The 20,569-nt window shown below is 39.3% G+C and overlaps 1 protein-coding gene across 1 annotated transcript in view; it reads right to left on the bottom strand.

Annotated features, from left to right (window-relative positions):
* The window catches only part of FAT1 (FAT atypical cadherin 1), a 110,687-nt gene that overhangs the window by 4,297 nt on the left and 85,821 nt on the right, over positions 1-20,569 (bottom strand). The window contains exons 14-28 of the mRNA XM_074154465.1: positions 19,430-19,663; positions 17,768-18,157; positions 16,204-16,418; positions 15,646-15,783; positions 15,195-15,338; positions 12,819-13,016; positions 8,042-8,843; positions 6,842-6,973; positions 6,572-6,735; positions 5,543-6,005; positions 4,876-5,029; positions 4,499-4,609; positions 3,227-3,858; positions 2,845-2,982; positions 745-804 (exon numbers count right to left, since the gene is read on the bottom strand). Coding sequence (XP_074010566.1) covers positions 745-804; positions 2,845-2,982; positions 3,227-3,858; positions 4,499-4,609; positions 4,876-5,029; positions 5,543-6,005; positions 6,572-6,735; positions 6,842-6,973; positions 8,042-8,843; positions 12,819-13,016; positions 15,195-15,338; positions 15,646-15,783; positions 16,204-16,418; positions 17,768-18,157; positions 19,430-19,663 — 3,975 coding nt within the window. The remainder of the gene's footprint in view (positions 1-744; positions 805-2,844; positions 2,983-3,226; positions 3,859-4,498; positions 4,610-4,875; positions 5,030-5,542; positions 6,006-6,571; positions 6,736-6,841; positions 6,974-8,041; positions 8,844-12,818; positions 13,017-15,194; positions 15,339-15,645; positions 15,784-16,203; positions 16,419-17,767; positions 18,158-19,429; positions 19,664-20,569) is intronic.

The raw sequence follows: 20,569 nt of genomic DNA, 5'->3' as shown, positions 1-20,569 counted from the left end.
TTTCAGAAGTAACCTCTGCAGACTCATGGTCCTAGAGTGAATTACTTGCATATTACTGGAACTTTAAGGATTTTAAGTCAATTAAAACAATAGTTAGCATTTGTGTAGAGTCACTGGCACCTTTAGTACTCCTGTTACCGTGTAAAGAGTTTGTGTTTTCCAGAGTGGCCAGTTGTTAAATGTTAGCAGGAAAGATAAAACCAGACAAGATAAGCTGATGGGGCTGTGTGTGCCTATAGACCCCAACTGCACACTGGAAATCTGATTTTTCTGCTCAAGAGGCAGATCTGAAGGGCAGGGCAGGGAGGGCTGGGATCAGGCCACTCCCAGTCTGCTCGGTTGGATGAGGTGTCCACAGATGCGGGTGGGAGAAGAGAAGGAAGGGGGGGGCTGCTGCTTTTTCACCTGCTGGAGGGTAGGTAATTGCCTTTGATGCTGTCTCGGTTCTGCTGGGAGCTTTAGCGGGAATATTTTCAAAAGAGAGTCCGCACCAAGACCTTTTTATGCCAATACTTCCCCCCTCCCCCCCCAAAATCACACTTTGAAACCTGTCCACAGGGTAGCTACCGCATACACGTGAAAATATGAACAGATACATTATATAAATATATTCTTTGCTAAAACTTATCAGAAAATCCAAGCAAATAATATTTCACAACTCCCATCTGCTAGGACTACATTATTAGAAGACAAACGTGCATTATTCTGCCCAAGCAGTAAATAAATATTAAAACATGTATATACCTTCTTTTTCCACCGAGTCAACAACAGCATTGACAAGGTGTATTACAGTCACTACGGAAGCTTGTAAAAGGTATAAAAGGAGCAAATTAAAACAAACCTATAGTTAGTATCACTTTAAACAGCATACAGGTATACAAATAAACACCGTAAAATTGCAGTTTGTTACTATTTTATAAAGCAAGATTATTGGTGTACATACACATTTACTCTCTATCTAGAAAGCAATTGCATAAAATACATCTCTAAACCTGAATTTTAATCTTGATAAACATGGAAAAGTGCTTGGAACTAACTCCTGAGGCAAACTCTGCCCGAGCACAAAGCTACTTTAGTTGGGTTAGAGTTTCTAAGGTGTTGCCCAAACATACTGTTTGGATAATAATTCATCTAGACAGCAATAAACCAGGCTTTTCTAAAGGCTTGTGTCGGGTGAATTAAGGAATATTGCATTAGGTTTCCCCTTTTAGACTGCAAACTACATTTGTACCCCCACATCAGTGGAAGACCAGGGGAAGAAATTTTCACCAAAATAAAGTAAAAGGTTGGAATATGAAAAATATCCACTGAAAACTTCCCTTGCTGAGCTACTTGTGTGCAAACACTGGTACCACAGTAAGAATACCAAGTTCAGGTTGTGACATTCATATTTGAAAACAAGCAAAACGAATGTATTTTGTTACCTCTTCCCTTTCCCAAGATCCTTCTGGAAGGGAGAAGGATTCACACTTCCAGGGTAGGGTGAGGTAAGCACATGCAATTTGTTTGCATGGCTCGGGGATTACATTTCAAACTAATGAATTCAGAATCTACCAAAAAGGAACGAAGGAACAGTATCTACGACGCTACAGCAATTTCTTTTAAAATGATGTATTAATGAGCGATCAAATACACGACAAGAAACAGGAGAAGGAATGTATGAAGCGTACGGGATGGAGAGGAGGGGAGGGAGAACAACGTGTACCGCACAACACTTAATACCACGGGAAAAAAGTTGATATCGGGTCTACTGATACAATGATGAGCATAAAAAAATAACATTTTACTTTCACCAATCATCAACACAGATGTTTCTTTTCATGCTGTTAAGGACAAATCGCTCCACTTCGTTGAGAAGCAGAATGTTCTTTATTTCTAAACTAAAGGAATTTCAAAACTCTTTTTACCGTTCAGAGGCAAAACCAGAAATTGGAATAAAGAGTCAAAACACCTTAAGTCAGTGAATTTGGTTATGAGAGGGCTGTGGCTTTGTCCAATCAGTCTGAAAAGTTTCTGTGCACACAGATGCCGTGATAGCGACTGTAAAAGCATCTCTCATGGCAATGGAAAAGTAAAAGGCTTCCAATTAATAATAACAAACCCCACAAATACACATGCTGATTATATTTTGATGGACTGGAGTTGTGATCAAAATATTTTTATATTGGCTTTTTTCAATGCGTGAAATTTTGTTATGAAATCACTTTAATCATGGTGAAAGCCAAATATACTGTTCTACTGTAACAAAGTTCCTTTGTTTTTGTGCAGCTTCCTTCATTACTAAAGTAATCAAACTTACAAGCAGTCCCTTAAACTCTGCTCTCACTCAGAACTGATCTGATCCATATGGGAGCTGAGGCCGCAGCAAGAAAAAGAGAAGGAAACAAATGAAACTGTGACACCCGAAAACTTCGCTGAAAGCTGAACGTCAAAGCCAAAGTTAGAGTTGTGCAGAGGCCATTTTTTAAAATTCACTGTATTCTTGCATAAGGTGATGGCTAACGATCACCTAGAAGAGTTTCTCACATTTGAACAGGCTTTTAACACCTTTTAAACACAAGGCGCCGAACACCTTGTGCTGCATTTTCACTGTTAACATTCTAACAGCAGAATGAATATATATAATTTTAAGGTAAATTAATTAACACGAGGTGTAAGATAGGCAAAATACTTTTTAAAAAATTAACAGATCTAGCTAGTAACATAAGTAAATACAGATATATATATTAAATAAGCTATTATTTAATATATATTTGATTTATGTAAGTCCTGTCAATACTAAGAGATATAGATGCAAAGAGAGAACAAACGAATGCAAGCAGAGAATGATCGGATTTTACGTACCATTGTCATCGCAGGATTCAGACTGGAAGGAGCTGAGAGACTGGACCTCAGACATGCTTTCCCTGGCGCTGTAAGGATGGGAGCTCTTCTCATCCAGAGGCTTTTTTGAAAGGCAGGGGTCAAGATCTACTACTTTAGCTGAAAGGAAAAGTTTCAAGTGAGACAATTAATGGATTCTAGATTAAAAAGCCAATAAAATTTAAGGCTAAGATCTACACATTTTTACAGAACTTAATAGAGCATGAAGCCTGATCAGACTCAAACCCCAGAACTCATGATGCCTTTCCTAGCCCGACAGGCACAGGCAGAGACTTTGCACTCGTTAAAATTGTACCAGTGCACGCCTGTAACAGAAAAGTAATAAAATAAGAATGTTTCTTACTGTCATAGTCAAAATCCCAGCTGGGTTTCTGTATGGAATCGCTGTCTGAAGGAGAGTTGGAGGGAGGTGGAGGCGGCAAATTTGGTGCCACGCTGCAAACAGCTACGGCTTTCCGGTGGCCGTGTACAGAATCGGGGTTAAAAGTGCTAAACTCCGGGTGCTCGGGGATAGCAGAGCCCTCGAAAGAATTCCTGTCAAGATTGTTCCGGGAGTCGCTTGGAATGCTGGGAGTGTACGAAATGGGACGAACGGGAACCTGCGGTGGGATGTCAGAATAGATGTTCTTGTTCAATTTTGCATCAAAATAAGGTCTTTGCAAGAAAGCTGTTGTAGCTCCCAGTTGCTTGTCTTCGGGTTCTGGCTGGTGCTTCTTCTTTCTACTGATCACTTTGCGGCAAACAACAAAAATCACAACTAACAAGAATATTCCTGCGATGAAAACAATAATCCCAATCACTTCGGCCAAACTAATGTTCCAAGACGTTGAAACGTATTTGTTAAGAACAATGTCCGTGCAGTGTTTTCCTCCAAACCCACGGCTGCAGTTGCAGTGATACGACCCATAAGTGTTCTCACAAAGGGCACCGTTAAGACAGGGGTTTTCTACACATTCATCGACATCCGTCAGGCACCTACCAGAAACGGAGCAGAGACATGATGGTTAGTTTACATCACTACTCTCTGTTGTAGTCTCCTTGTTCTCAATAATTCTAGAGATATTTAATATACGGTACTGTACACTACCAGGCCATTTGCTATTTTACCAAAATTTCAGATTTCAACCAGTTTGAACTGTTAACTGTTAAGTAATGCTGTTAGAAATGCTGTTAGGGACTCTTTACCAGGGAGTGGAGCGATAGGACGAGGGGTAACTGTTTAAAATTGAAAGAGGGGAGATTTAGATTAGATACTAGAAAGAAATTAGTGACATAGTTTAGTGATTAATTTTTTTTTTTTTTTTAATCAGAGTTAGGTTGATGGTTGGACTAGATGATCTTAAAGGTCCCTTCCAACGTAGACAATTCTATGATTCTATAATTGAAATTCTTGACTGTGAGGGTGGTGAGACACTGGAACAGGTTGCCCAGAGAAGCTGTGGCTGCCCCATCCCTGGAGGTGTCCAAGACCAGGCTGGATGGGGCTTTGAGCAACCTGCTCTAGTGGAGGTGTCCCTGCCCAGGGCAGGGAGTTGGAACTCCATGATCTTTAAGGTCCCTTCCAACTTAAACCATTTTATGATTCTAAATTCAATCTATGTGGAACACTACCCACCTTTCTCCACGAAAGCCTGCTTCGCACTCACAGACAGGTCCATCCAAGCTGTCAATACACTTGCCACTGTTTTTACAAGGATTGTCTTTGCAATATGGACCCAGCTGGCACCTGCGAAAGTGAAAAAAAAAATAAAGGGTAAAAATAAAAAAGGCACGAATGACCATTACCTTACTGCAAGTAAGTGTATAGTGTGGGATTCAGGGCTGTAACATAGGGGCTGGCGTTAACTTCAACTCACTCCAGCGGGTTCCAAAATCTCAGATTTAAAAAGGAAATGGATAAAAAGAAAACAGAAAAAGAAAACAGAAAAAGTGTTACATTTATAGTCCGTTCTCTGTAGGGGTTCACTGGGACAACAAACCACACAAACGTACCTCTGGCCTGTGTACTGTCCTCGGCACTGGCAGATAAAATCGTCACTGACGGGGATGCAAGTGCCCCCGTAAAGGCAGGGGTTGGAGGCACACGGGTTGACACTTACATCGCAGTGAGTTCCCATAAACAAAGGCGCACACTTGCAGTAGTAACCTGAAATCAAACATTGCACTTTTGAAAAGCGCACGTGGCTTTTCTGGATTTAAGATAAACCCCTCCCTGCCCACCTGCCTGTTCCGAGAGAGAGAGTGGGAAGAAAGAGAAATATTTTTATCGAAAGATGAAGGAAAGTCTTAACAGTAAGGAATTTCTTCCTTACTGTTGTAAGTATGATTGAGGGATAACTTCCATTTCTCTCACAAAACTCGAGCTTGTCACAGTGGCTTCAGAATTTTTAAAGGAAGACTCTCCAGTAGGCAGTCAAGAGGATGGACCTCAGGTGTTGACACTGAAGATGAAATCTGGGCCTTGTCTGGCGGACTTTGTCTACTTTATACCCCAAGAAATTGAGTGTAGAACACAGAGACACACAACCTTCCTACCAGCCAGCCAGCCTCCTACAACCCTCTGGGAAAGCCAGAATTGTTCACACAGTTGTTTTGTCCTTCAAGGCAGGGAAGCGGAAGAGCAGTTTTGAAAATTAACTCAGAAGATATCACCGCTTACCTCCGTTTGACAGTGCATTGCAGATGCCTCCGTTCTGACATGGGCTGCTTGAACAACCTTCTGTGGTGGTCAATAAGCATCCAGGAGTCACATCTACAGATTCTTCCATGTGTGCATGATTTCGTGGCTTACTGTTCAGGGGGAGCTCTTGTCCATTAAGTACCACAGAATCCATACACCCTCTGAAACCGTTGCTGACCTGAGGACTTCTACCGTGTCTTGTCCCTTGCTGCCGAATATGACCACCAAAAAACACGTGATTATCCAAGTTGAGTGTCCGAAGCGTCCCAGGAGCGGTACCGGATGCCGTGTGCACCCTGTCCAGAACAAGCCGTGCATAGTTTCCATCCACTTCCAGAGACACTGAGTGCCACTGGCCGTCGTTAATCTGGATGCTCTGAACGGAGACAATCCCAGGTCCGCTGCCACAATCGAATTTATATTGCAGCCTCCCATGGTGGATCTACAGAGGGAAGCCACAGCATCAACAAACGGTCTGCAACGCTTCAAGAGCAGAAAATATTGATGCCTATAAAAGTTTATGTTTGCTGGAGAGACAGGATGATGGTGGTGTTCATAAAAGGCAGTTAAATAATACTGCATTCCAAACAGTCGCAGTGATTGTGATTCACTCCGTAAGGCTCTTTTAATTAAAATGTATATATGGTTTTTCCTCTAGTACAGAAGCCACAGATCATCATAAGATTACAGTACTTAAGATCTTTAATTTTGTGCTTCTGTATGGACTTAATGAGTATTATAAGCAAATAGATTTGAAGTTGTTATTTAAAATAGATAACCTGTTGTTTTCTTTTTAGAACATTAAAGAAAACTAATTCCTTTTACACATTGAAAAAATTCCACCCAAGTTTGTCACCTGGATGTATAACACACTCTACCTTGAAGGCAATTCTCAATTATAACACTTCTACAGAGATGTTCTGATTCAATCTTTTAATTTGACACAGAATATAGTAAGAAGATGGTAAGAAGAAAAGAGAAGATATGCACTGGGAGATTTTAATATACCTCTAGGATACTGTAGTCTGTTCCCCGAGCGTACATCACAACTGCATGAGCAGAGTAAGTTCTAAGTCTCATTGTCAGCTTCATTTCCTCTTTGTTCTCATTTTCCATGAGACGGTATTTCACATAACTGCTCCCAGTAAATGTCACGGCAGAGCCAGCTGATGCTTAGGAATACAGAAAAGCATAAAATGTGTTAACACAGGACTGGAATCAAATCCATATTTGGAGTAGTAAGGTTTTACATAGAGATTTTTAGAGTTATTGTCTTACCAGGACACTGTCCAGCTTTGCTGTCTGGGCAAACACAGGTGTATTTTCCTTCCTTTGGGTCCCCTAAACATTCAGTACCTTCAGGGCATGGGTTTCCTTCACACACACTATTCACCAGGGGGCATTTCCCATCTGTAAAACAAAACACGTTAGTTCTCTTCTGTTGGTAGTCATGGCATTCTGTGAACAGGGACACTTAAGTAGTGGTGAGACACTGGCCCAGGTTGCCCAGAGAAGCTGTGGCTGCCCCATCCCTGGAGGGGTTCAAGGCCAGGCTGGGTGGGGCTTTGAGCAACCTGGTCTGGTGGGAGGTGTCCCTGCCCAGGGCAGGGGGGTTGGAACTGGATGGTCTTTAAGGTCCCTTCCAACCCAAACCGTTCTATGACCCTATGATATCCCTAACTATCAGACAAGGAAGTGAAGTAACAGTTACAGGACAGGATTGGCACAAACACAGACTAAACAAATGGCAATATATAGTGGCTGATGTTCATCATTATCTTGATTACTCAAACAATTCAATTGGCAAAATTTGGAAACTGCTGTTGTGTCATACACCATAAAAAACAACATGTAGATAGTAAACATGGACAGAGTGGGTTGGGGAAAGGCAGGAGAAGAGCGTGTCTGTATTTGAGAGGGGCTTTAAGTATTTACTTAAGACATGCAAGTTCACCCAGCAATATTAAGCCATAATTTTTAAAAGCCATGTTGTTTCCTTCAGAGCTAAGGACAAATTAATCTTCTGCTATAAATCTGTATACTTACATGTACCTTAATGAATATTCCTTTCCCAGTTCACCCTGTCATTCAAAGCCAAGTTTGGAAGCTGGGTGGACTATTCCTCTAAGCAGCAACCAGGAAGTATTCAGGTACTTTGGAAGAACTTACCTTTGTGCACACAAGACTAAAAATGGCTAGCAACAGAATGGGCAAAATAAAAAAAAAAGGAACTTCTTTCATAAAATTAATGTGTAACTATAAAAAAACAAATCCCTTCCAATAAGCTTATATAATGTAAACTCTTAAAATGAGGTAATGAGACAAGAAGGAATTACTCCCTACTCTGAATAAAATTAGGCAAAAGTTGCAGGGAGGGTTAACAGGACATTCTTAATCTTGTCCTGTAACAGAATTTTTCCCCTGTGGAAACCAGAACAATCATTTCAAGGATACTGGTTTCCTTACGTCTTTTCTTACCTTTACAAAGACAAACTGCTGTTCTGTGGTGACGGGGAGTGACAAAACTCAACCGGGCTGTGCTGTGGGTTGACATGACGTTCTCATCCACCGTTACTTTCTCTTCACAAAATTTCAAAGGACAATCCAGGCCTGCGCAAAGCTTATGGAAAACATCGATTATCCGCACACCTAAAATCTCCTCCAGGTCAGGCACAGAAGAATTTATCTTGTGGAGCAAAATTCTCATTGGGTGCTGAGAGCTACTGGACTTTTCAATATTCAGGAGGACATCAAGGTTTGAGGGAGGATCAGCAGGCTGCAAACTAACAATCTGGATGTCATTTCTCCTCACGCCCAGGATGTTTCTTAAAGCTCTCTGGAAATTACGCCAGTAATCACCGATGAATTCTTCAGGGGCGAGGTTTGCAAAGCGTATTGCAATGCTGTGATTGAGTATATCTTGTGTGATTTGCCTGATGTGCACAGTAATATCCGCTGCAGTTGTAAATTTTCCATCTGTCACAGTGACATTTAAGAGGTACTGCCCTATGTCCAACCTTTTATGTGCTATTAGTTTGCCACCGGTACTGGAAACGGAGAACAAGGATTCCATTTTGGGGTCCAGGCTGTACGTCAAAGTATCATAAACATCTTGATCGGTTGCGTGAATTTTTCCAATGACACCACCTGAATATTCTTCCCCAAAGGCTGTGATAAAGATTTCCAGAGGCAGAATTGCTGGAGAATAAATGCTTTCCTCAATAACTCTAATGTCAATGTAAGTCAAAGACGACAACGGTGGTTTTCCATTATCTGCCACCTAAAGGAAGATGAGGATAGAGTTAGATTTTTGCTTTATCTCAAATTCTACTTGTAGTGTGTGCAGGAGAGTTGTATTTTTCTACAAAAAAAAAAGGCTCCTACAGGAAAATACTTTATGAAAATTTCATAACACAGGTCCTGACGTGAAAGTTAATACTGAAAATTTAAAAAGCTTATGTAGGCAGGCACACACAGATGTGTGTTCACTTCTTCCAAGATGAAGAGGCTACAGTGCTCTTAATACTTGGAAATGCCAGAAAGCTGCTAACGCTTCTAGCAAATACAGAGGAACCGCACAGTAGCTGATTTCAGACAGCAGATGGTGCTTGAAGCCTTTTTATTTCCAACGTGGGAACACAGTACAAACTTGAAATGAGTCACGGGCTAGAAATTCTCAACACGCTTCACCAGAGTTATTGGGAGGTGGTCTTGAGGACAATCTAAATTCAGTGTACAACACAGTACTTCAAAAGGAAAACAACACATGTTACGATTAATTATGTTGACTTTCATGATTTGAGATCATGGAGAGGGAAACCTGTAGTGCTATTTGCTTCAGATTGTTCATTATATTTAATAGAATCAACCTAATTAAATTTTAAAGCCTTTTTAAACATCATGTCCCCTGTCCTCCAGCCCTTTTTGACAAAAGCATACACTGTTGTTGTATGAAGGGGGGACAAAAAAAAGAGTAGAAAAATGAGAAAAGAGCATTCCCTTGAGTTCACTTTCTCTCTTTTTAATTCTCAGTTCTTGTTTCCCATCTACCTTTTTTCCCAGAGCTCTTTCCCAGTTACTACTGCAAGTGAGACTAAAGAAATGGGCAAAGCAGAATTGGAGCGATGTGAGGGGACAGGGGGGATACACAGGGCTCAGAGGATAGAAGATCTCCTGCATTATTCGAAAGATTTTTACAGTAATTTTACAGTGACGATGGGTAGTTGGTACACTTTGATGATCTATGCAGAGAAGCTGCTTTTGATTTTTCATACAAATTTAAGCAAAAGAGGAAAAACTCCAGCCACAAGATTATCCGTGAATGTGCACATGATCGTAGCATTTTTAAAAGGTAACGTGTCTCTCCTAGAACTACATATCCTCATCCCTTAATTCCAAAGGACAGGCATGGCTAGAAACTTGCCCTCTAGTTACCCAAACATAAATAACCACAGACAGAGAGCTCAAGTTGGCAAAGTTTTGTTTTGCTGAGATTTCTGCCTGGAAACAAGACAAGGCAGGCAGTTTAGCTACATGAGAAAGGCCCAAGGGAAGCAAGAAAGGGCTAAAAGCAAACAGGCAAGCAAAATTATAACAAATGGACAGCAAGTAGGGAAGAAGAGCCCCAGGAGAAATGAGTTTTCAATAGTGCAGAGATTTAAAAATCTGCTGTGGTTTTAAACTGAAGACTTCAGAGCATGGCACAAAGGGCTGTATGACTCACAGCTGAAGATTTCACACACTAGGGCTGTGAGACATTTGTTAATGGATAATCTATTTCCTTTGGAGAGAGGGAAAGCAAATGTGAGTGGCATGCGTATGCAGGTGGCCGGTGAGAAAAAAAAATAAAAATCTTTATTTCTATTAAAACCCCAAAAGTAAAGTAAAAGAAAGGCTCATCTTAAGTAAAGTTTTTTGGTAGTAGTGGGTGCGTGGGGTGTGTGTGGGAGGGGCTGTTTGTGGGTTTGTGGGATTTCTAGGTTGGGTTTTTTTTTTCCATTTTTCTTTTTTTCAAGTAAAGTACGCCTGTAACGTAAGAAGATCTCTTCCTCAGCAATCCATTCAGAAAGCAACTAAGGTGAATGCTGTCAATACTGAAAAGCACACCAGTGAAGGTCAGTTAAAAATCCAGAGATCACATGCAGCCATTAACTTGTGAGCTGCAGGATGAAAGTACAGAAATTAAAGGTAGTGTAAACTGGAAAAGATGCCTTCCTGCCTACAGCCTTTGAAAAATCTTTCTTTTAAATGAACAGGGGAAGAATATTTTTCCAGAAAAGTCATGTATCTATTTTTGTGTGTATCATTGGGACTGAAGTCTTGTGTTATGGAAATGCTAGTTTTAGTCTTATATGCCTTCATACTCACGTACAGTGACTCACTGAGGAGAAGATAATAGCAAATTATAGCACTACGTTTATTTTAAAAAAGCTATCATAGTATAAGATTTTTTTTTTTTTGTGGTTGGACTCGATGATCTCAAAGGTCCCTTCCAACCATGAAGATTTTGTGATTCTGTGAAGGTGATAAATGGCATTTAAAAGACAATGATATATTTACAGAATCCAGGCAGGGAACTTGTAAATCAAGGGATTAGAAAGGTCCAAAACACTGAGATTGGGTAGTACAGCACACAAAAAATGTACGTTAGTATAGCCTGCTTTAGTGATTTACTATCTCTGAGAAGCCTCTGTTCTAAATGAGTACATTTCTTTTAAGACACTCGTTTAGCTACTGGACGCCATTAAAATAAGCTTTATTCATTCCCTAGAAAAAAGGCACTTTTCAAGTGCTGTGGTAAAGAGAAGGCAGTTGAAGTACCGACAGGCTGTTTACAAGCATCCTACAGCCCAGGAAGGGACTTGGAAATGAAAGAATTGCAGGATTCCACCCAGAGAAAGGTGTTAGGTGCCTCGTACTATAGAAAATATGGATGTATGAGTACAGAGGTATGTATTCACACATATAGAAAAGGCAGGCACATTAGGAAGGGCCAAAGGTGCAGCTAAATCATGAAATGTGACAAAGACAGTGTTAACGGTCTACACAGAACAGACACAATTACCTGTGCATGCATTCACAGGAATATATTTTAGAAGAGAAAAAAATAGAAATTAGTTACAGCTTGGAGAAGATAAGAAACAAAACCACATGAATCTTGTATTACACTGATTGCACATACAGGAAAAACATGGCTGGTTCTTCCTCTCTAAACAAAAAAGTGACTTTGGGGAATCAGTATAGAACTTGGAAAACCTATTAGGTAAGTGTGACAAAGCCCAGCCCTGCTGCTGTCTGGGACTCGGGCAGCCTAGAAAGGCCAACAGAGCCATCACTTAGGTACCTTGAAGGCTAATATGTCCCACCACTAATTAACAGGTCACTATTGAGGAAAAAAAAAAAAAGCTACCAGAGGAATGAGAATAATGATATATATCTCTGCCCACTTTTTAATCTCAATTCTTAAAATCCTAAGCTAAATTACATTTAAATGGAGCCTTTATCTATGCTGGTTCTTGTACTTATGGTTCCTGATAACAGGTTTTAGTGACTGCACCAGCAAACGACAGTACCTGTGGGATTTTTTTTTTTTGTTTCCCAAAGAAAAGAGATAGACTTTGTGGCAATACACCACGGTTATCCCCCCAATGTGGACAGAATTCCGTATACACGGACACAGGCAGTACTGCTCAAACTCTGCAAGTGCATGTTTAGTTAGAAATGGTCTGCAGTATTACCTATGAGAATAATTTGGAGATTGAAAGAAATTCCTCATGTAAAAACAAAGGTAAGAACTTTTCTTAAAACACAAATCTGGAAATGAAGTTTAAGAATTAAGGCCAGCTATTTTTAGCCCATCAATTTTAAGTCTCCTGTTCACAGCTGCTTAATTTATAACTGAATTAAAAAGGACTGGATAAGATTAAAAAAAATAGGTTTGAACTTTTCTTACATTAGGTTACAAAAAGGTATTTTAGAGAACTTAGCTATGTTAATGTAACCTGGATTTTTGGACACAGTCTGGTCTTTTTTGCACAGCAACAGCAAATGTAGGCATATATTATAGCATTTCAGGGTCATTTTTGAAACAGATACCGTCTCTAAGATGTCACCACAAGGGACGTGCCTCAAACGACTGCTTGGCACATCAGGATCTTGGAACAGAAAGACAAGGGTAGGCAGGAAAAAGCGGTGAATTGGGCACGAGTGGGAAAAGTTAACTAAGTACTTGTAAAGCAAAACCAGCGCATCCTACCTGAACGTGAAGTAAATAGTGATCCCTCACTTTGCGGTTCAGCGCAGCAGCGGTTGTCAGCACTCCCTGCTGGTTAATCTGGAAAGTGTTCTCTTCGTTTCCACTCAGGATGGTGAAGAGGAAAGGAGGGCCATTGTGAGAAGAGTCCTTGTCTGTCACCACTAGCTGGAGCACGCTGAATCCAATAGACTTATTTTCCTGTAAATGCATAATACATGGGGTTTGCTATAGTTGAGCGTGTAGCCGAACACTGATTTCTTTTTCACAACAGAAAAAAGAATAAATATCACATTACTGTCAAACCAGTTAATCAGTATAAGAGAAATCAGAATGACAATATTGTTCAAGGAAAAATACTACCCTTTGAAAATAACAATGAAAACAGTAAAAGGAGAAATGCACTACATTTTTAAACTTTAGTCTTTTAAACTTTGCCTGATATTTTTACAAGTAGCTCAGCTTTGAAACTTTATATTTTCCACTTTTGGTCTGAATTAAGATTATGGTAGATTAATTACCAAGACATCAAAGATTTCAAATTTAGCTAAAACACCTGCTAAGAATTATCCAATGCCTTTGTTGGGAGGAGTAGAAAAAACACACTCCTCCATCTGACCCCTTGGGTCCCTAGTTAGTGTTCTGACTAGAGTTGTGGCTGCTACAGCCATGGTCTGGTTAAAATATGAAATCCAGGTTTTAAAATTTGCATCATAAAATCCCCTTAAGTTCGTATCATGTGCATGTGGTTTCACAGACACTTCACAGACTTTGGCTTTTCACGTATCTGATACACACACACACAACCTTCTCTAACACTTGTAATACCTCTCCCAGAATATTTGTGCTCTACTGTATTAACCAGATTTTATATATATATATACACATTTTAAATACAAAAGAAAAAGTGTTATTGTGAAGTTCAGCAATGACAAAATGCTACCCTTCACAGTTGCAACAACTCTGAAAAACAAGCATACTCTTTGTTCTTGAGAGAGTAAGTTGGTGAAGTTCTGCCAAGTTAATTATCAGATATTGCAGTTGAAGCTTTTTTTCCCCCTTCAGCAAAAGAGACAAGGACCATCGTTTTAAAATGCAAATATTTACATCTGGACGTCTAAAGTAATTTGATTTTCATAATAGCTAAGCACATTCCCAAGTGTGTCCCAATACGCCCATCTCCAATATATCAGGAAATGCAGACCAGCATTCTCAGACAACTCCTCCAGCTTTTTCTCTGCCACCCTCATACTAGGACAGACTGAACTATAAAACACCAGATCTTCCTTTTTAATTAAGGGAAACATTGGCTTTATAGTCTACAGTTTTAGGGGATACATTAATTAACATTCACTTCAAGAAAGATTGTAACTGGGAAAAGCAAAATAGCTTCGACAGCACAAAACCATACAAATCTGTTGGGTTTTTTTCTTAAAAAAAGAAGTAAGATCCAGGACGTCTTTTACTTGCATACTCTGTATGTGTTGGGTAGAGATGAATCACTTCGTCCTCTTTTGAAAAGCTACCTTTAGAAATCATGTACACAGTCTCCCACAGAAGTGGGATGTTAGGATGGCACAGGGCACCAGATAACATCGCCTGATCCCCACTCATCTATTGTACCAGGCCAGACACCAGTAACAGCAAAAGGACCCAAGGGATTGAGCTCACTTATGTTACCAGTATAAAGGTCTTAATGCAATTCCTTTGTTCCCTTCCATTTATTCTCTACCGGATTCAGGAAGACAAGTACAGCCGCTGCCTCTGCTATCTCTGCTTTAGAATTTTCTGAATTGGGCAAGTACCTGCCAGGAATTTGAGAATCTGGCCCCCTACCACCATCCCAAGGCGCAAAATTAGTCCAAGGGTTGGTCTGTGGCGGTATGAAACGCTACTCCTGTTTTAACTGTTCCTTGTCCCAAGAGGAATTAAATCTCGAACTATGTGCCACAGTGCGCAACATTTGCCTCACAGTGACAGTACCTAAAGTACCTTTTTCTAAGCAATGACTCTAAGATTAAAAAGAAATAGCAAAATTATTATGTACTTTAACCTATTTGTATGATTCTAAGAACATTATGAACATAAATGCAATGTATAATATATATATATAAACATACACACATAAATTACATTAAAAAAAAGACACACTGCAGTTACAACATAAGGTTCTAAATAGACTTCACAATATGAATTTTGTCACCCTTAAAACTTATTCAGGTAAGCAGTCTCACCGATAACCCTAAATAATTAAAAATACAGGAAAATAAAATTGAAGCATTAGGTTTATCGTATCTTGCACAATTTTTCAAGTCACAAATTAACATGCAAATAACATTACTGATTTGATTACTAAAACTTCATCTGTATTTATATTACCTGGATGATAACGCTATAGTTTCCTTTTGAAAATACTGGAGGGTTGTCATTTACATCAGAAACATCAATATTAACTGTGGTGGTGTTAAGTCGAGGTGGGTTTCCATTATCTGAAGCTTGAACTGTCAAGGTATATCCTGAAATCTGCAAAATAATAAAAAAATTTTCAAACAATCGCTAAGGAGCAAAAAATAACAAACTCGGCTTTTGTTTTTAGCAAGAAATATTTTAGTGCAACCTCCCAGTAAAGCTTCCCTTCATATATTTAATCCTTTCTCTTCCTCTCCACCCCACAAAAGCACTGACGTAAATAGATGTTTTCACTTTATTACTGCTTAGTAATTTTGGATCACATTAAATGGTAATTTACAAACATAATCGAAGAGATGGTGGCCATCAATTATGTATAGCTAAATTGATCCCAAATGCTCAAAAAGCATCAAAAACTTACCTTTTCTCTGTCTAGAAGTTTAGTCACTTTTATTTCACCCCTGCTGGGGTCAATTGTAAAAGGATTTCCCTGATTGCCATCTATAATTGCGTAGTGAATGCGGTTGTTTGAAGGTCCATCAGCATCATCTGCCATAACCTAAGGGACATTACAGTCTCATTTAAAAACAGGTCAAAATAGACTCTACCATCTTTCAGATAAACTCATCCTGAAGATGAGCACAGCTGTTTTGGTCTAACACATTTCATAGTCCTCAGGAGAAACGTCATCTGAATAGAACGTACCAACATCACTCAATTTCCTGAATATCTTCTGCAAATTAAGTCATGTTCTCATGAGGAGAACAAAAATATATCACAAAATATCATCTACTTTCCCACAGCATCTCAAGTCCCTGGTTCTGAAACTTTTTTAAAAGACATTTTCAATTCACTCGGTGGCAAACTTTATCCATTCGTGTCCATCTTCAAAGTGATATGTATTCCTTCAAGACTGAAAGCGAGCTTGTCATGACAGAGTATTTCAAAGGGAAAAAACCCAACATTACCCATTACTTACTGTAATGACTGATTGCTCAAGCACAGCATCTTCACTGATTACTGCAGTGTAAGTGTCTTGGCTGAACACCGGGGTGTTGTCATTGATGTCTGTTACGTTAATATTCACTGTTACAACATCGCTTAACGAAGGTGTGCCTCCATCCGTGGCTTCCACCGTCAAGTAGTACTCATGAGAACTTTCATAATCCAAGCTCTCAATGATAAAAATGGCTCCTAGGGAAGAAACAAAACAAAACAAAAACCCATCTCACACAAACTCTGCTATTACTGTAGTATTATATATTGCGACTTTTGATGTTGGCCTTCTTCAGGGCTTGATTTGTCACTGTAAAGCTGGAGTGAAAAAAGCTACACAGTGAAATGACCAGGCTTTACACATAAAAGTTACCACAAAAGTCTCACGCTCTAAAACCACCTGGCTCCCATTCTGTAATGAAAAAAACCCAAAGAAAAATAGAAAGCGCGTTTAGAAAACGTCCTTTTCTTAATTTTCAATTAAAGTTAAGCAAAGATATGAAATGACCTTTAACTTGACTTTACTTGCAACCATCATTAAGAACAGGCATGGAGTGTGCAGAGTGTCTGACTGTGAATTTTGGTTAATAGCAATATCTGAGTTGAAGTGTGAGTTTTTAACCGACTAGTCAAGACAGCGCAGTCCCTAACATGCATGCTGATTTGCTGCTGGAAGAATTTTCTTGGAATCTTTTTCTTCCTTTCAAGTATGTGAAGAAGCTAAACCAGCAAAACACTTCCATACCATAGTACCAGCATGCACACTGGAAAAAGTAGCTGGAAGAATTATAATTTCAATTACACTGGTATAATTAACTACTATTAACTTCTGGGTAGGAATCTTACGTAAAAAGCCCCAAACTTTACCAGAAACTAACTCTAGAAAAAGAACTATATAAGAAAACAAAACTAGAATTGAAGTGTATATTGATTTTTAACAAAGAATTGTCATTAACAGGGAAAAATTCTCCACAGAACCTAAATGCTTCCTGAGACTAACACACCAGTCTAAAATCTCCTGTCTGCTGGATATATCATGCTGGATATACGATTGAATAGAACGTTCCAACCTCTCTTTAATGCCACATCAAACTCCTCTAGAATTACTGTCTTTGTGGACCAATGCCAAGTTTTCCCAATCAATTTAATTTCTGACCTTTCTTTTACCATGTCTGGCCACTCATTCTGATTAAATACCTTTTGTAACAAGAGTATTATATTTCTATCATTACAGAACTGTGTCTTTCCACCCCCTCTGCTTCCAGGGTGGGGAATATTCCAGCTAGGAAACCCTTAACTCTTGCCAGCTAAATGAATCTAACCCAAGTAACAATAAATAGCAGCAAGAAATAAAGTTCCTATTCTGCATTCTACTGCACTCCTCTAGCGAGCATGCTGGAAAAATGGGTGAAAGGCAGTAGCACTGACTTTACAGCCAGGATGATGCACATAGATTATGCATAACCTATTTGGTTGAGTTACTGCAGAACACAGGATGACGCTGTGCTTGCTTAGCCTGAAGCATATTCCCACTTGTCATCTGTTACCTGTTGTTGAATCGATGCTGAATTTTCCATGTTCGTTCCCACTGACTATTGAGTATGTGATTTCAGCGTTGGCTTCAATGTCCCTGCTTGCAGCGTAGATCTGGAGAACTTCAGTTCCAACCAAAATGTCCTCTGAGACACTTGCACTATACTCCCTGTGCTCAAATACGGGTGGATTATCATTTATATCCAAAACAGAAACTATAAGACTACTTGTTGAAGACAGTCTTCTAGGTAAACCTTCATCCGTAGCTTTCAAAGTTAGAGTGTACACAGCTTGTAATTCCCGATCCAAAGGCTTCTCCAACCGAATGATTCCAGAGAATTCATCGATAGAGAACTGTCCCTCAGCAGAGTTCACTAGTGAATAATGGATTTTACGGTTCATTCCTGCATTTTGAAAACAATTGCAAAGTATGAAGCAGCCGTTAAAATACACCAAGAAAATAACAGATCCGATAGCTACAGAAATAAAACGCGCACTCTAAATATTATCATTCACATTAAAGTAAATTTCAGCAAGAGTTAAAGGCTCTTGTGAAGGGCAGAATGATTTCCAAAATGATGTAATCTGATTTAAAAATTACGCTAACACTGATTTTCTGCCACACAAAACCCATGAAGCATGATTCTGCTTCAGTCACAGTACGAGCTAATATGAAACGATTAGTAATATAAATCTAATTGTAACTTTAGGACAACAGCATCTGCTTAGCAGAATTATAAATAACACGGGAGGATATGGGAGAGTTAGGCTGCATCAAATAACTAGACTCAATTCCAGTAAATTTATTTAAGAACCATATTCCAAAATTAACAGGAACAAAATTTCTGGCAACATTTCTGTATTAAAAAAACAAGAACCAAACAAAAACGCCATTGTTTTTTTGGGCCAAGCATTTTGCTCTTCCTGAGCCTCAAAGACTAGTGAAGTGTGACAACATCTGTCTGTTGCCTTCCAATCCAGCAACCTGGCTTTGCCACAGCACAAAGCAGGTTGGTTGCTTCATGAGACTGAGGGAACTATTAATTAATATTATTGGATTAATAAACTGATGATACGTGGAAATCATACACCTTTAAAAAGGCCTTATTGCTGTTGTATTCCTTACAACAAAGCCTAAGAACAAACTCTAATGTCATTTTCAGTTCAGGTTTGCTTAAGTACTTGTAACTAAAGAATGAAGAAGATAAAGAGGTAGCAAAAATCCTAGTAGAAAGCTACAATGGACCAGGGTTCTCTTTACGGTACGATCGTCGATGGCGAGCCCGAGAAGCACACATTCACAATCTAGAAATGCACATTCACACGAACAGGCACGGCTTGATATTCCTTTTACTGACACCAGGAGTAAAAGGATGGACCTAAACCATCCCAACACTAATAGCTTACCACACTAAAAATATCCTATATTTTGTCTCTTTCCCCTCTCTTCTTTTGCGCAGAGACACAAAAGGGATGTTTTCCAGGCTACTCACACATGAAAGCCAGGTGTTACATGATTTACTAGCCCTAAGTATATCCTTCAGGAGTCTAATCCTGAGAGGTATTGAACATCTGTCAGTTCCACTCAAAGACTTAACACCTCTCAGGATAAGACTAAATAAACATTTACTGTAACTCTGAGTCCCTGCCAGAAGAATTGGTCAAAGAATTCATACCTGCATCTGCATCTGTCGCCTGCACTCTCGTCAAAAGAGTTTTAGGCTCCGTGTTTTCAAAGACTGTGATGGAGTAAGGATCAGCTGTAAACTCCGGGGCATTATCATTCACATCTTCCAGAGTCAGAATAATATTAGCTTGGCAGGATCTTCCTCCTCCGTCTGTGGCTTTCACCAGAAGATGATAAACTGCTTGCTGCTCACGATCAAGCGGCATTAATGTTTTCAGTTCACCTATAAACAGAATAACATACAGAAGTTGATGCGAGTTGCAAGACTTAAGTATCCCTAACATGTTTTCCTCTAAAATCTTTGTACCCAGAAAAACTAAACAACAATTTTCTTTTTGATGATGATTTCATCAGTGGTGAAGTCACCAGCTGTACTGCACTAATGAGCTCCACTCTGGGCAAAGCGTCAGTGGCCTGCCTTTTCAGCTTTAAAAAGATTAAATTCTAAAATCCTCTGCTTTTTTTTCAAATGTCTCCAAAAAAGAAATTAGCTTAAATAAGACTACCTGATGGTGCAGAAAGAGAATGTGTATACATGCACTAATCCATGTGGTTTTGTATAAACAGAATTAAAATATTAGAACTCCGGCTTTAACAAAATGAAGGTAAAATCCACATGTGGTTTTCCTGCACTATTTATTTGTGTTCCTTCCACAGCTACCGAGCTGACTCTCCTCCTCTAACATTCAATGAATAAACACAGCTATTTACACTATCAAAGATAACTTGCTGCTACAGACAAACCTCTACAAGTCTAACACATACTTTCTGTCCAACGTGACAGAAAACAGTGTGACAGGCACAATGTGTAGCCTTTGTCTCCTTTTAACCAATTCAAAAAGTATTCTGAAATATTATGTATGAGTATTCCAGCCCCACTAATTCTGAGTTCATGTGATAACATGCTAGCATACCACACAGGAGACATTCAAAGTCAAAAAACAGCCATGAAGTAAGATCCTTCTCATTTATTTTGCCACTGAAGTATTCTAATCTCTGCCATATTTCCACTCTATCTTTGTATTTATCTTATCTAATTTTTTCTATATTGTTTACTACTCCCTTCCTACTGTTTGTCTACTACAGCCTGCAGAGAACAGGATTTTGGCATTATCTTTGACATATGTTA

This window comes from Numenius arquata, chromosome 10, assembly GCF_964106895.1.
Source record: "Numenius arquata chromosome 10, bNumArq3.hap1.1, whole genome shotgun sequence".
Taxonomy (NCBI): domain Eukaryota; kingdom Metazoa; phylum Chordata; class Aves; order Charadriiformes; family Scolopacidae; genus Numenius; species Numenius arquata.
Note: the sequence above shows the minus strand (reverse complement) of the source record. Positions and strands in the feature narration are given on the sequence as shown.